This window comes from Theropithecus gelada, chromosome 6 (assembly GCF_003255815.1).
Source record: "Theropithecus gelada isolate Dixy chromosome 6, Tgel_1.0, whole genome shotgun sequence".
NCBI classification, from domain to species: Eukaryota; Metazoa; Chordata; class Mammalia; order Primates; family Cercopithecidae; genus Theropithecus; species Theropithecus gelada.
In genome coordinates, this window is record NC_037673.1 from 136,780,632 (window position 1) to 136,797,189 (window position 16,558).

Sequence of the window (16,558 nt, forward strand, 5' to 3'; positions counted from 1 at the left end):
AATAGCTGGGACTACAGGCACCTGCCACCACGCCCGGCTAATTTTTTTTGTATTTTTAGTAGAGACGGGGTTTCAGCATGTTAGCCAGGATGGCCTCGATCTCCTGACCTCACGATCTGCCCACCTCGGCCTCCCAAAGTGCTAGGATTACAGGCGTGAGCCACCGCGCCCGGCCATGTGTTTTTTATCCTTCTTGATCTGGAAGATGGTCAAAACAGAGTGCTTTGAAACACATTATAAGTAGACTCTAAATATTCCCACTGTCTTTTTTTTTCTTTTCTTCTTTATTCCATAGAGACTCAAAATTGCCAGTGCTGACTATATTTCAAGTCATCATGGCAGGGTATTGGGAAAAGTTTTCAATTAGCAATAATCATTCCTTTGGCTATGATACTGCCACTAAGCAAATCTCCACTCCATTTTTTTTCCTGAGACAGAGTCTCGCTCTGTCACCCATGCTGGAGTGTAATGGCGTGATCTCAGCTCACTGCAACCTCCACCTCCCGGATTCAAGCAATTCTCCTGCTTCAGCCTTCTGAGTAGCTGGGATTATGGGTGCGCACCACCACGCCCAGCTAATTTTTGTAGTTTTAGTAGAAACGGGGTTTCACCGTGTTGGTCAGGCTGGTCTTGAACTCCTGACCTTGTATGATCCACCCGCCTTGGCCTCCCAAGTGCTGGAATTACAGGTGTGAGCTATATCGCAACCGGCCTAATTTTTGTATTTTTAGTAGAGACAGGGTTTCACCATGTTGGCCAGGCTGGTCTTGAACTCCTGACCTCAGGTGATCCACCCACCTCAGCCTCCCAAAGTGCTGGGATTATAGGCATGAGCCACCATACCTGGCCTGAGTGTGATTTTATTTATTTATGAAATGTATCACTTGATATTGTGATGATTTATCAATGAGTTTTCAAATTTTAAATCCATAGGAATGTAGTATATATGGAACTATTGAATCACATTTTCTTTTTGAGACAAAGTTTCACCCTTGTTGCTCAGGCTGAAGTGCCGTGGTGTGATCTTGGCTAACTGCAACCTCTGCCTCCCAGGTGCAAGCAATTGTCCTGCCTCAGCCTCCTGAGTAGCTGGGATTATAGGTGCCCACCACCACGCCTGGCTAATTTTTTGTATTTTTAGTAGAGACAGGGTTTCATCATGTTGGCCAGGCTGCTCTTGAACTCCTGACCTCAGGTGATCCACCCGCCTTGGCCTCCCAAAGTGCTGGGATTATAGGCATGAGCCACCATGCCCAGCCGTTAAATCACATTTAATAGAGACTCTATAGAGCAGTCACCAAAATATAGGAGACTGGGAGTTCCTAATTCCCATACTGACTGTCAAACTACTGACAGGTATCTCAAGTAAAGGTCCTGGTGAAACAAAGATTATTGCTCAATCACATTTCTTTAGCTATACTCGGGGTTAGTCGGTAGGCACTGAGTAAAGAGAGTGTTTTCTTCTCTCTCAGATAAATTGAGAAAAATGTATATATATCCATATTTCCTTTCCCTGTGTCCTTGAGAGTACTGCATTTGTTTAAAGAATTTAATGAGTTTGTTCAGGGAGTTGCCTCAGAAATTATTTTTGTATCAGTAGTAAGCATGACAAGTAATTCCTTTGTAATGCTGTACCAGTCAATACCTGTTTTTGCCTAAGGATGTATCCATACCAATTCTGGATAATCCAGCTTTGAAGTGGGTTGGGCAGTGCTAGGTTTCTTTTGTTGGTGTTATTAGTTTGGGTTGTGACTTAGTCACACATGCCTTGAAAACTTAACAGCACTGAGGGTATAGGCTAATTAAATTCCACAAATGCTAACTAAAGCCAATGTACATAGCATTTACATTAAAATAGTTCTGTAGAATAGGTACAAGACTTTTTTTTTATTTTCTACAACTTATTTATTATCTAGAAAGAACATTTAACTAACATGTTCTGCTCATAGAAAACACTATCCTTTACATGTGAAATGTCAAAATGAGCAATTACCAAGCCAAAGAAATGTTTATGATCTTCAAAATGTTTTTTAAATAAATGTTTGGCAGAATCAACTTTTAAAATCAACTTTTATGATTTTAAAGTCATAAAAAAATCATTATATTCTTATAAAAATTTCAGATCCCAGTTTAAGGATGATGAAACATTAAATCTTGCACAGTTGAGATATATAAAGGCCTTTGTTAAAGTTGTAAGAGAGGAGAAAATGACTTTTTTTTTTGGAGACTGAGTCTTGCTCTGTGGCCAGGCTGGAGTGCAGTGGTGCGATCTCGGCTCACTGCAACCTCCGCCTCCCGGGTTCAAGCGATTCTCGTGCCTCAGACACCTGAGTAGCTGGGATTACAGGCACGCGCCACCACACTTAGCTAATTTTTGTATTTTTAGTAGGGACGGGGTTTCACCATGTTGGCCAGGATGATCTCCATCTCCTGACCTCGTGATCCGCTCACCTCTGCCTCCCAAAGTGCTAGGATTACAGGCGTGAGCCAATGCGCCCGGCCATTTTTTTTTCAGCCAAATTCTGTTATCCTATGGACATTCTCGGGATCAAAGGATATTTTCCATACAAACCACCAGACTCCTTTTTTGGTGATCTCTGATTAAAGGATTAGATGGAAACAGAATTTTTTTTTTTTTTTTTTTTTGGAGACAGGGCACCGCTCTATCGCTCAGGCTGGAGTTCAGTGGCAGGATCTCGGCTCACTGCAACCTCCATCTTCCAGGCTCATGGGATTCCCTCCCGCCTCAGCCTCCTGAGTAGTTAGGATTACAGGCGTGCACCACCATGCTGGTCTAATTATTATTATTATTATTGGTCTAATTATTATTATTATTTATTTATTTATTTTTTTAGACGATATCTTGCTCTGTCGCCCAACCTGGAGTGCAGTGGCACGATCTTGGCTCACTGCAACCTTCGCCTCCTGGGTTCAAGCGATTCTCCTGCCTCAGCCTCCCCGGTAGCTGGGATTGCAGGCACACACCACCACATCCGGCTAATTTTTGTATTTTTAGTATAGACGGGGTTTCACCATGTTGGTCAGGCTGGTCTCAAACTCCTGACCTCAAATGATCCGCCCACCTAGGCCCCCCAAAGTGCTGGGATTACAGGCGTGAGTCACCGCGCCCAGCCTAATTTTTGTATTTTTTGTAGAGATGGGGTTTCACCATGTTGCCTAGGCAGGTCTCGAACTCCTGGGCTCAAATGATCTGCCCGCCTCAGCATCCCATAGTGTTGGGATTACAGGCGTAAGCCACGGCGCCCGCTATAGAATCTGAGCATTTTTAAACCCCCTCTTTATTGACAAGATAAAGACAGAGATAGAGAGATGGATACAGGGAGGAAGAGACATCCTTAGAGGAGGCAAGACCACCACAGCTAGCCTTGTTTTGCACCACACAGATCTGATTATAACTGGAATTAGTTGCGCTGGTAGGACCCAGGGGCGAGCAGAGAGTTCCTGAAGGAAGAGGAGATAATAACTAGCAAAAATGAGTATTTCCTGTAAGTTTGGGACTTTGCTAAGCGCTACGTTATCACCTAATTTATTCGTAACAACCACCCAATGAGGAAGGTACTAATATTACTCCCATTTCACAGAGGAGCGAGTTGAAAGTCACAAAAATGAAACAGCAAACGCGCCGAAGTCAGGCAGCAAGTAAGTGGCAGCACCAGAACTCGAAACTGCCCCGGAGCACGCACTCTTCACCACCCCGTTCCACCGTGAGGTCGGATTCCGCGCGCGGGTCGCGGCATTCCCACCTTCCTACGTGGGACAGTTCCCGGTACTGAGGCATGGCGCTGTCCAGCCCTCAGGCCCGCAGCCGTCCGCAAACAGGAGAACGCGGCCCCGCTGGGCGATCCCGCCCGAAGGCTGTAGAACTGCGGCGCGCGGCCAGGTCCTAGCACGCGGGCGGGTCGAGTCTCCTCTAGGCGGCCATCCCAAGGAGCTACCCGGGTGTCCCTCAGACCCGCGCGCTGGGCTCAACTCGGAAAGGCGGGAGGCGCGAAGCAGGATCGACCTTGCCCCTCGACTGTCCCCTCACCGTTCCCTGTCCCCTATTCCCTCCCAAATAGCCCGCGGCAAATAGGTTACGCATCTTCACCTGTCCCAGAGGTGGTGACCGCTCTTAGTGACTGACGCTGCGCTCCTCCAACCAGGCAATGGCAAGAAGGTGGAGCCTCCCTAAGACTGATGGCTTCCTTTCTCCAATCCCAATGCAGCTGTTCTCCGGCCGTAGTCTCGGCGCCCAGCAGAGAGCGACAGGTGGGAGCTGCGTTACTTCGGCGCCTCTTGCATCCTTGACGTACAAGTTTCACCAAGTGCAGGGTGAAGTCTACTCCAGATTTGACCAATTCTTGCGGGTCATCACTTCAGCAGTCATTTTATTCAGAAGTGGAAATTTCCCGGCCCTTTCCCGTCACCTCAGATGAGGGCGGGATGAATGGTACTCTCACAGGCCAATTGTACCACGCGACGTCCCGCGACAAAGTGACCGACACTTTATGGCGCCAATGAGTTCTCCCATTGTTTGGGGTCACTATGACTGACCACAAGGCCAACTAATCCACTTTAAGGTCGTGATGTGATAGTCAGACGGGTTGGCCAATAGACATAGAAAGAGACCGGAAGTCAGCTCGTGAAGGGTGGGAGGCGGGTGTTCGCAACCGCCCAGGCCTGCGCGGGTCAACGCAGCTTGGCGGCTGCGAGCCAGCAAGCGACGCGTGACGAAGAGCCTGAGCGACGGGTCACTTTGGCCAATGATCTGCAGCCGCCAGGGTATTGCAGCCAGTGGCGAGTCTCGGGGGCGGGAGACAGCAGGTTAGGCAGTGAGAAGTTAGTGGCGCTGCTGGGACGGGGGAAAGGAGACGCTTCTTCCTCTTGCTGCTCCTCTCGTTCCCGGGATCAGCGGCGGCGGTGGCCGCAAGTGGGTCGGCACCGTCTCCGGCTCCGCGTGCGAACAATGCTGACTGATGGCGGAGGCGGCGGCACCTCCATTGAGGAGGACCTGGACTCTGTGGCTCCGCGATCCGCCCCAGCTGGGGCCTCGGAGCCGCCTCCGCCGGGAGGGGTCGGTCTGGGGATCCGCACCGTGAGGCTCTTTGGGGAGGCCGGGCCAGCGCCGGCAGTCGGCGGCGGCGGCGCCAGCGGTGCCGGCGGAGGGGACGCTGCGCTGGATTTCAAATTGGCGGCTGCCGTGCTGAGGACCGGGGGTGGAGGTGGTGCCTCTGGCAGTGACGAGGACGAAGTGTCCGAGGTAAGGCTCCGGGACCCTCGCCTCCCACACAGTGTGAGGCGTGAATTCTCTTTGGGTCGGCTCTGGGCCGGCGCCATCCTCCCGCTTCCCTGACGGAGTCCTGTGACAGCGGTCAGCTCCATGGCGGCGGTGGCTGCGGTGAGGGCCTAGTGAGCCCTCAGTTTACTCTTCAGCTCGAGCGGGACAGGTTCCCGTCACCATCCGTAGACCCACAATAGGGAGTCCTTTGGTCTCTGAGCTTCGCGCGGGAAGAGGGACTCCTCAGGCTGCCTCCCGCCCACCCTGCTTTGGAGTTGGGGGGGGGGGGGCGGGGTCTTGCCAGAGTCCCTGCCCTTGGTACTGAGAGAGACAAACAGAAACAGAGACAGAGCTGGTGCAAAGATCGTTTCTCTTCTTTGCCTCTCCTCAGTTGAGGGATACGTTTATTTGCCTTCTGCCTTGTGTGTGTCTTACCTGTGTGCTTAAAGAGGGTTCTTATTTTCCCTCTTCAGTTTGAGACAGGTTTGAGTGTTAGGGATCTCTCGGCTTTTACCCTGAAAAATCACGTGACTCCTCCTTCTGGGACCTTTTGTGAAGTTAGACAGGAAAAGGAAGTTCCAAGGCATCCCTGAGCTTCGGAATAGCTGGGTAGCTGAACTCGGAGGTTTTAGGCTTGGAGAAGGTGAGGCAACCTATGGAAACCTCTTTTTTTTTTTTGAGATGGAGTTTCGCTCTTGTTGTCCACGCTGGAGTACAATGGCGCGATCTCAGCTCACTGCATCCTCCGCCTCCCGGGTTCAAGCGATTCTCCTGCCTCAGCCTCTCGAGTAGCTGGGATTACAGGCGTGCGCCACCATGCCCATTTAATTTTGTGTTTTTAGTAGAGACAGGGTTTCACCATGTTGGTCAGGCTGGTCTGGAACTCCTGACCTCAGGTGATCCGCCCGCCTCAGCCTCCCAAAGTGCTGAGATTACAGGCATGAGCCACCGTGCCCGGCTGGACACCTCTGCCTTTGCAGTGAAGTCCTTCATTTCTTTAGCTCTCCTGTGTGTACTCTTATGTGTACACATTTTTAGGTCTGAGCAACCTGGGGTGATAGGCATTAACTTCTTTTGGGCTCTGGGGAAAAAGGGGCGGTTTTTGCTGTTGTTGTTGTTGTTTTATTTTGTTTTGTTTTGAGATGGAGTTTCGCTCGGTCGCCAGGCTGGAGTGCAGTGGCGCGATCTGGGCTCACTGCAACCTCCGCCGCCCGGGTTCAAGCGATTGCCCTGCCTTAGCCTCCCTAGTAGCTGGGACTACAGGCGCGTGCCACCACTCCCGGCCATTATTTTTTTAGTAGGGACGGGGTTTCACCATGTTGTCCAGGATGGTCTCGATTTCCTGACCTTGTGATCCCAAGGGGCGGTATTTTATGTGTATACTTTTTTCTGTTGACTGTGGCTTGCGTAGAGTACTGTACCGTGATTGTTTTAAGTGCTCAGAGTATTTCTTCTATTTTGGTTCTGAGGTGCCTGATTTGTCACCTGTGACCAGGTATTTTTAACCTCTGGTCTTAGTGTTAAAGTACAGAAATTTCTCTGTGTGTACTAACAATCCTGTTTCTTGGATTTGAGAGGAATAAGGAGAAATTATTTGTGGGTTACAGACTGCAGTTAGTATACTGTCTTATTCTAGGTCTGAACAGGATTTTATTTAATATTTAAAACCTTAATACATTCTGACCCTAACATTTTGCTTTGGAAAAAAAAGTGTATATGGGTTATAAGGCGGGTAGTCCCTTGAATGTCCACATCTTTGAATTTCACTGTAAGGGAAATAACTTCTAAGCCAAGGTGAGAGAAATGTTTTGTTTGAGTAGGCAGTTATGGGGAGAGACTCTGGAGCATCCCTACTCTTGGTCTTGTGGAAGGCTTTATTTTATCCTTTCAGTGAATTGAGAGATTAAGCTAGCACACAGAACTTTTTAGCTAGAAAATGAAGTGTGGGGGATATCCTTAGACTAAAGTTAGAGCTTATATTTCTTTGAAACTTGTAAATGAGAATCTGAGTTTGCTTTGGTCTAAATGTTATCACATTTAGCCCTTGATTTTCTTGACCATTTGTATGTAATTGTCCTGAGTGAGATGAAAGGTCACTCATTTGCCTTTTTTAATTTAATTTTTTTTTTTTTTTTTGAGACTATGTCTTGCTCTTGTCGCCCAGGCTGGACTGCAGTGGCTTGATCTCGGCTCACTGCAGCCTCCGCCTCCCTGGTTCAAGTGATTCTCCTGCCTCAGCCTCCCTAGTAACTGGGATTCCAGGAACCTGCTACTACGACCGGCTAATTTTTTTTTATTTTTAGTAGAGACGAGGTTTTACCATGTTGGCCAGGTTGGTCTCAAACTCCTGACCTCAGGTGATCGCCCTCCCAGAGTGCTGGGATTACAAGCAGGAGCCACCATGCCCGGCCTTAATTTTTTTTTTTTTTTTTTTTGAGACAGAGTTTGCTATATTGTCCAGGCTAGCCTCAAACTCCTGGGCTCAAGTGGTCTTCCTGCCTCAGCCTTCAAAGTAGCTGGGACTATAGGCACACGCCACTGTGCCTGGCAACCATTTGCTTTTTTATAAGTAATAGTCTTAAATTTCTAAACAGGTAGAGCACTAGTGTGCCCCCAAAGTCATAAGTTTCTCTGTCTCTCTCTTTCTGTGTGTGTGTGTATAATTGTCTTTGGAATCCCCATACCATGTGATTAAAGCTATTGGCAGAATCCATGCCTTTTGTATTTTTGAATCTTATTGTACAAGTCATGTGTTGGTGATTCCTACACCCATTCAGTGGTGGCTAATGTTAGAAGAACCCCATATTCTCCTGTTTACTTATGTTTTCTGTGTCTAAAAGGATTTAGAGGTTAAGAGTACATGTAGGCCTCATTTTTGGAATGGAAGTTTCTAGGAAACCCACTTTAGCCTAATCTAAGATGATGCTTCGTGAATGTATAGATGTTTTCTTAATCTGTGTAGACAGGAGATTTTTTGGGGTCCTGTTTCTCCCATATCACAAAGAGGAAATTCTTGGAGTATCTAGTCTCTGTAGTATGTGTGGTAGAGTATAGTATATGCCTTTGTGAACAAAATGACCTGTTTTGGCCAAGCAAAAATTTTCCCTTTTCTTTTTCTGTCTTAACAAGATGAGCTGTCTTCTTTTATTATTATTGCCTTTGAATTTTCAGTGTGAAAAGGTAACAATGTTCTTCAAAAAATACTCATGTAATTGGCATTTGATGAATAATACTAAAATCCTCAGTCTCATCTTTCCTAAATATTTTGTTTATTTTATTATTTTTATTTTTTGAGACAGGGTCTCACTCTGTCACCCAGGCTGGAGTGCAGTGGCACGATCTTGGCTTACTGCAACCTCCGCCTCCTGGGTTCAAGCGATTCTTCTGCCTCACCCTCCTGAGTAGCTGGGATTACAGGCATCCACCACCACACCCAGGTAATTTTTATATTTTTGGTAGAGATGGCGTTTTGTCACGTTGGCCAGGCTGGTTTCAAATTCCTGGCCTCAAGTGATTCTCCCACCTTGGGCTCCCAAAGTATTGGCATTACAGGCGTGAGCCACCGTGCCCGGCCTTCATTTTTCCTAGATATTTTAAAACCACCAGGCATGGTGGCTCACGCCTGTATTCACAGCACTTTGGGAGGCCGAAGCAGGTGGATCACCTGAGGTCAGGAGTTGGAGACCAGCCTGGCCAACATGGCAAAATTCTGTCTCTATTAAAACAAAAAATTAACCGGGCTTGGTGGAGGGCACCTGTAATCTGAGTTACTCGAGAGGCTGAAGGAGGAGAAGCGCTTGAACCCAGGAGACAGAGGTTGCAGTGAGCCGAGATCATGCCACTGCACTCCAGCCAGGGTGACAGAGACTCTGTCTCAAAAAAAAAAAAAAAAATAATAATAATAATAATAATTAAATAAATACATATTTTAGAACCAAGTACCTAGACATCCAGAAAGATGATGAATTGGTGTGTAGTTTGGGAGTGGAGTTTGTCTGGTTCCTCAAATGGGGCAGGATTGTGAGAAATAAGAAATGTGGAGAAATAAGAAATGTGGAGACGTAGTATTTTTGCTCTAGAATTAGTTGGTCTTCTACATTTTGTGTGCAGAGGAGTAGACACTCTAAGGACCTCTTTATATTTAATATCAGAGCCAAGAGCTGAGAAAAAACAAGCTGCTCTTTCTTGCTGCACAAGCAAAAGACCTTTTGGTTAAAGGAATGGACTCACATCTTTCAGTTCTTTTTTTTTTTCTTTTTTTTGAGATGGAGTCTTGTGGCCCAGGCTGGCACCATCTCAGCTCACTGCAACCTCTGCTTCCTAGGTTCAAGCGATTCTCCTGCCTCAGCCTCTGGAGTAGTGAGATTACAGGTGTGTGCCACTATGCCTGGCCAATTTTTCTATTTTTAGTAGAGACGGAGGTTTCACCATATTGGCCAGGCTGGTCTTGAACTCCTGACCTCAGGTGATCTGCTCCCCTAGCTCTCCCAAAGTGCTGGGACTACAGGCGTGAGCCACCTGCCGGGCCCTTTTGTTATTTTAAACATTGGGGTAAATACCTGTTTGTATTTCTTCAGGCATTCTTAGCATGTTTCTTAGCTCTCTAAGGCCTTGATTAGAAGAGTTAGCACTGCATTGAATCCTATTGAGAAATGTACCCATGTTCAGAATAGAGATCAGGTTAAAAATTTCTTAAAAATCACTTTAGGCCTGGTGCAGTGCCTAACACCTGTAATCCCAGCACTTTGGGAGGCTGAGGTGGGTGGATCACGAGATCAGGAGTTCGAGACCAGCCTGACCAACATGGTGAAACCCCGTTTCTACTAAAAAACAAAAATTAGGTGGGTATGGTGGCGCACTCCTGCAATCTCAGCCTACTCAGGAGGCTGAGGCAGGAGAATTGCTTGAACCTGGGAGGCAGAAGTTGCAGTGAGCTGAGATCGTGCCACTGCACTCCAGCCGGGACGACAGAGTGAGACTCCATCTCAAAAAAAAAAAAAAAAAAAACACTTTAAAAAATGGCTTTTATTTTAAATATTTATTTATTTACTTTTTTTTTGAGATTAGGACTACAGGTGTGAGCCACTACACCCAGCCTATTTTTATTTATTTATTTATTTTTAGAGATGGGCTTTTGCTCTGTCACCCAGGCTGGAATGCAGTGGCACGATCATAGCTGACTGCAACCTCGAATTACTGGGCTCAAGCAATCCTGCTGCCTCAGCCTCCCACAAAGCTAGGTCTAACTAGAGGTGTACTCCACCACTCCAGCTAATTAAAAAAAAAAAAAGTGTTGCCCAGGCTAGTCTTGAACTACTGGCCTCAAGGGATCCTTCTGCCTTGGCCTCCAAAAATGCAGAGATTACTTTGTAAGCCACGGTGCCTGACCAAAAAACCAATTTTTAAATGTTAATTTTAGAATTGTGGTCTTTTAATTTTTTTAGCAAATCGAAAGAAAAATACAATTTCTAAAGAAAAGATTGTGTGAGACATGGTTTTTAATTTTTGTCATAAGAATGAATGTGTGTGTATGCATGTGTGTTTGTGACAGCCTCCTTTAAAATTTATTTACAAAAGTGGCCGGGCGCGGTGGCTCATGCCTATAATCCCACCACTTTGGGAGGCCAAGGCAGATGGATCATCCGAGGTCAGGAGTTTGAGAACAGCTTGGCCAACATGGCGAAAGCCTGTCTCTACTAAAAATACAAAAATTAGCCAGGCGTGGTGGCAGGCGCCTGTAATACCAGCCACTCGGGAGGCTGAGGCAGGAGAATCGCTTGAACCCGGGAGACGGAGGCTGCAGTCAGCCAAGATCACACCACTGCATTCCAGTCTGGGGGACAGAGCAAGACTCCATCTCAAAAAATTAGAAAATAATAAAATTATTACAAGATAGTCACTTGTTGAAAAACTCAACAATATGGATAGTAGATATAAGGTAAAAAGTAAAAGTGCTTCTTCCCACCCCCATTAATTCTTCAAATTCTACCCTTAAAGGTAACCAATATTAAAATTTTTCATTCAGTAAATTTTCTAGGCTTATATTTCTATGTATGTGTGTATATATGTTCATACACACATACTTTAAAGGCATATCAAATTTAAAAGTGTAGCTTTATATCACACTGAGGTTTTTTTCTTGAGGAAGGCGTATATAATTTTACAATTATATAAAAGCACATAGATTGTATTTAGCTCTGAAAATACAGCACAAGCTTTGTAGAGATTCCTTTTTCCCTGAAAATTACTTTTTTTTTTTTTTTTTGAGACGGAGTCTCGCTCTGTCGCCCAGGCTGGAGTGCAGTGGCCGGATCTCAGCTCACTGCAAGCTCCGCCTCCCGGGTTTACGCCATTCTCCTGCCTCAGCCTCCCGAGTAGCTGGGACTACAGGCGCCCGCCACCTCGCCCGGCTAGTTTTTTGTATTTTTTAGTAGAGACGGGATTTCACCGTGTTAGCCAGGATGGTCTCGATCTCCTGACCTCGTGATCCGCCCGTCTCGGCCTCCCAAAGTGCTAGGATTACAGGCTTGAGCCACCGCGCCCGGCCGAAAATTACTTTTTTTTTTTTTTTGAAACGGAGTCTCGCTCTGTCACCCAGGCTGGAGTGCAGTGGCACGATCCTGGCTCACTGCAAGCTCCGCTCCTGGGTTCACGCCATTATTCTCCTGCCTCAGCCTCCCGAGTAGCTGGGACTACAGGTGCCCGCCATCACGCCCGGCTACATTTTTAGTAGAGATGGGGTTTCACCATGTTGGCCAGGATGGTCTCGATCTTCTGACCTTGGGATCCACCCGCCCCGGCCTCCCAAATTGCTGGGATTACAGGCGTGAGCCACTGCGCCCGGCCTAAAATTTCTTTTAACGTCAAAAGCAAAAACCATACAGAAATCCCATCCTGATTTTCTCCAGTAGGTAAGGAGTTGGGTCATATCCTTTAAGATTGCTTATGATCTATATATAACCTATTTTAAATTTTTAATTAATTTTTTTTTTTTTTTACTATTATGTTTTTTGAGAGATGGGAGTCTCACTTTTTTGCCCAGGCTGGCTGTTGCCCTGGCTACACAGTGCAGTGGCATGGTCATAACTCTCTGTGGTCTCCAACCCCTGGGCTCAAGCAATCCTTCTGCTTCAGCCTCCCAAGTAGTCAGGACTACAGGACTACAGGGGACTATAGGTGTGCACCACCATACTTGGCTAATATGATCTATAATCTAGAGCAGGGTTTCTCAAGAGCAACATATAGATATTCTGGGACAGAGAATTCTTTGTTGTGAGGGGCTCTCCTGTGCATTAGAAGCATCCCTGGCCTCTACCCACTAGATGCCAGTAGTAGAACCCGATTATAACCGATTATGATAGCCAAAAATAGTTCAGATGTTGCCAAATGTCTCCTGGGGACAAAATCACTGCTGGTTGAGAGCCACTGGTCTAGAGGCCACTCTTGTCAGGAATGGTAGTTTTGTTATAAATACTCTGTATTCAAACTTAAGGTAAACAAGGTGAGTCACTGCTTTTAATAGCATCTCAGGGCTTACACTTATAACCTGAACAAGGAGAAATAGAAGGTACTGAAAGGTTTAATATAAAACTAGTGTGCACTGCTGTAATTTTCTATGGTAAATGTATCATTTTGGGGAACTTTCACTTAAAATATATTATTTTTCAAAAAGTTCAGTTGTCCATGAAAATGAATTTTTAAAAAACTTTTATGGGGACTTCCAGTTTGTTCAAGGTAAAAATGCTTTATTCCATAAATTATCATTTGTAGTGATAACATAGGAAATATAACTTTGTATTCTAGTGGGCTAATTTTGGAGACTTTGGAAATGTTTATTAAATAAAAAGTTATATGTTATTACTGTAACTTTTTTTTTCTTTTGAGTCGGAGGAGCCTTGCTCTGTCACCTAGGCTGGAGTGCAGTGTGGCATGATCTCAGCTCACTGCAACCTCCACCTCCCAGGTTCAAGCAATTTTCCTGCCTCAGCCTCCTGAGCAGCTGGGACTACAGGTGCATGCCACCACGCTTGGCTAATTTTTTGTATTTTTAGTAGAGACGGTATTTCACTGTGTTAGCCAGGATCGTCTTGATCTCCTGGCCTTGTCATCTGCCCGCCTCGGCCTCCCAAAGTGCTGGGATTACAGGCGTGAGCCACCGTGCCCGGCCACAATTTTTTTGTATATTGCACAAATATCAAGCTTTCACAAGCTTCATTATGTAAAGTCTTAAGACTTTACATATAAAATGATACATTGATAAGTATATTTATGTGAATGGTGGAGTTGATACAGAGTTGATTAGTATGGGTGGAGGAAAACTTTTTGGAAAACTTTAAGTATGAGAGGTTTATGTTGTTATTATTTAGTATATTTTCAATAGATAATGACATTCATATAGTTCATAAGTCAAAGTGATATAAGGGCAGATACAGTGAAGTCTCCATCTCACCCCTGCTCCCACATATCTTGCTCTTTATACTTTTAATAAAAGTATTATATAGCCTTTCAGAATTTCTTTATGAAAATACAAGTATGTGTATTTTCCCTATTTTTACACAGATGGTAAGATGCTACTCCTGTGAAATTTTTAAATGGTAAATTTGAGAGGGATTTAGACTTTTTAAAAAAATTAAAGTGATAAATTACGTTATGAGTGAAGGATGGAGGTGAGTTTAAGCACATTCCTTTCTGAGTCTATTTGTTAGTAGAGTGCCGATTGACTAGATGAACTCAAAATCATTTCTGGCCTTCTGATTCGGTGATCACTAATACAAATAAAATATGTTACTTTAAAGAAAAGCAAATCAGTTTTAAACAGTTTTAGCCTTGAATTGGCAAGTAAGCAAAATAAATGACAAGTTTACCAAAATTTTTTTTGGCTAAATATACTTTCTCAGAACCAAAGTCGTAATAAATAAAATCAATTCTTTTTTTAAACCCACTATAAAGGAACTGTTTCAATGTATCTGTCTTCACAGACCTTATTGATCACATTTCCCTCTCCTATTGCTTGTCTGTAGAGTCATAGAATCTTGGTGATAATCCTATCTCATCTCATTTTTAGGTAACTGCTACCATTTATTGAATGCTTATTATATGCCAGTACCGTACTAGATACTTTCGTTATTTTATTTAATCGTTTCATCACCCCTTTGAGGTAGGTATTATCTACATTTTTATAGATGAATAAGTGTAGGTTCAGAGAGTTTTTACAGTAATGAATCTAAAAAACAAAAGAAATGGTTAAAATTTTATATGGCTAGTGACTGGTAAAGGTGGGATTTGAATGTGATACTGAGTTCAGAGCCCATACTGTGTTATTTTGCTTCAAATTAGGAAATATGCAGTTTTTGGTTACTAAGTGCTGTTTTTTAAATAAATCATTGTTTAGTTCCTATTGAAATTTTCACAGATGTAAAGTAAAATGGAGAAAATAAGCAGGATGTAGTGAATTTCTAATGAAGCTATTTTTTTCCACTTTTTCCTACTTTGACAAATACTCTTCCTACTTTTACAAAATGAAGTTTTAAAAATATCTGTACTTGACACATTATCAACTGGAAACTTCAGTCGGGACCCTGGATAAAAGCCTCAGAAGTCTAGGAACTGCTGAGCTAAATGATTTGCCCAGGATCACACAGTTAATGTGTAGCAGTCAAGACTAAAAAATAGGCCATCTGATTCCCATTCTAGTTTTCTTATCTTCTAGATTCTCCTTTCTTCTGATGCGTTATATCAATGAGTTTAATTAGTTGCTTAGAAATGCCTCTTTCAAACTAGTATGGTTTATAATCCATAGTTGATCATGTTGGAAAAGTTTTTTTTTTTTTTTTTTTTTTTTTTTTGGCTGTTCTTTTTGGTTTGTTTGAAATGGAGTCTCGCTCTGTTGCCCAGGCTGGAGTGCAATGGTGTAATCTCTGCTCACTGCAACCTCCGCCTCCCAGGTTCAAACAATTCTTCTGCCTCAGCCTCCTGAGTAGCTGGGATTATAGGCGCCCGCCACCATTACCAGGCTAATTTTTTTTTGTATTTTTAGTAGAGACAGGGTTTCACCATGTTGGCCAGGCTGGTCTCGAACTGACCTCAGACTATCTGCCCACCTTGGCCTCCCAAAGTGCTGGCATTATAGGCTTGAGCCACCGTGCCCCTTTTTTTTTATTTTTATTTTTTTGAGACAGGGACTCCTTCTGTCACCCAAAGTGGAGTGCAGTGGTGCAGGAGTGCAGTGGCGCAGGAGTGCAGTGGCACACGATCACATGGTACAATCACAGCTCAGGCAGCCTTGACCTTCTAGGCTCAAACGATCCTTCCCCTTCAGCCTCCCAAGTGTCTGAGACCACAGGCACACACCACTGTACCCTGCTAATTTTTAAATTAAATTAAGTTAATTAATTTTTTCCCGACACACAGTCTTAGTCGCCCAGGCTGGAGTGAAGTGGCAGATCTCGGCTCACTGCAACCTCCGCCTCCCAGGTTCAGGCAATTCTCCTGCCTTAGCCTCTCAAGTAGCTGGGATTACAGGTGTGTGCCACCATGCCCCACTAATTTTTTGTATTTTTGGTAGAGATGGGGTTTCACCATGTTGACACGGCTGGTCTCAAACTCCTGACCTTGTGATCTGCCCACCTCCCAAAGTGCTACAATTATAGCCATGAGCCACTGTGCCTGCCTCCCAAAGTGCTGTGATTACAGGTGTGAGCCGTGGTGCCCGGCTATTTTTTTTGTGGTGCCCGGCTATTTTTTTGTAGTTACGAGGTCTCATTATGTTGTCCAGGCTGGTCTTAAACTCCTGGACTCAAGGGATCCTCCTGCAGTGGCCTCCCAAAGGGCCAAGATAACAGGCATGAACTACCACACCCGGCCAGAAAAGTTTTATATTTTTTAATGAAATTACTGTCATGTAGATCAGCATAAGAGAGTATAGGAGGAGCACGATTCTAAAGAAATTTTGTAATGAACTTAATTGGAAAGTTCAGGTCTTTCATTATTCATTTAAAAAGGATTAAGAAATAATTAAAACACTGAAATAGAAAGGCATATGCCTAACTTTGCACCTTTGCCAATATGGGAAACATTTGTTTTACAATATTGTTATATTCTAATTATTTTGTAAAAATTGTAATCTACTTTTCTATTGATAGTTACAGACAGTGCATGGTTCCTGTGAGTAAAGGTCAGTTGACTTATGATGATTGACTAGTTTACCTTTCTTCCTGCCAAGTTTACCTAAACCAGGAAGAAAGTAAGGTTGTGTATAAAAAAATCTGTTGGACTGAAATT

General features: G+C 44.5%; 1 protein-coding gene and 1 pseudogene across 7 annotated transcripts in view; one reads left to right on the forward strand and one right to left on the reverse strand.

Moving 5' to 3' along the window:
- Positions 1 to 287: 287 nt before the first annotated feature.
- LOC112627329 lies at positions 288 to 411 on the reverse strand (annotated as a pseudogene).
- Positions 412 to 3,506: 3,095 nt separating this feature from the next.
- LOC112626020 (ankyrin repeat and KH domain-containing protein 1) overlaps positions 3,507 to 16,558 on the forward strand; it is a 132,750-nt gene continuing 119,698 nt past the window's right edge. For 4 of the 7 annotated variants that reach the window (XM_025387708.1, XM_025387710.1, XM_025387713.1 and 1 more), the window contains exon 1: positions 4,819 to 5,260. In XM_025387708.1, the coding sequence (XP_025243493.1) occupies positions 4,967 to 5,260 (294 nt within the window). In that variant the 5' untranslated portion in view covers positions 4,819 to 4,966. Of the gene's footprint in view, positions 5,261 to 16,558 lie in introns of all 7 variants that reach the window. The other 3 variants (XM_025387706.1, XM_025387707.1, XM_025387709.1) reach the window with 1 other exon arrangement.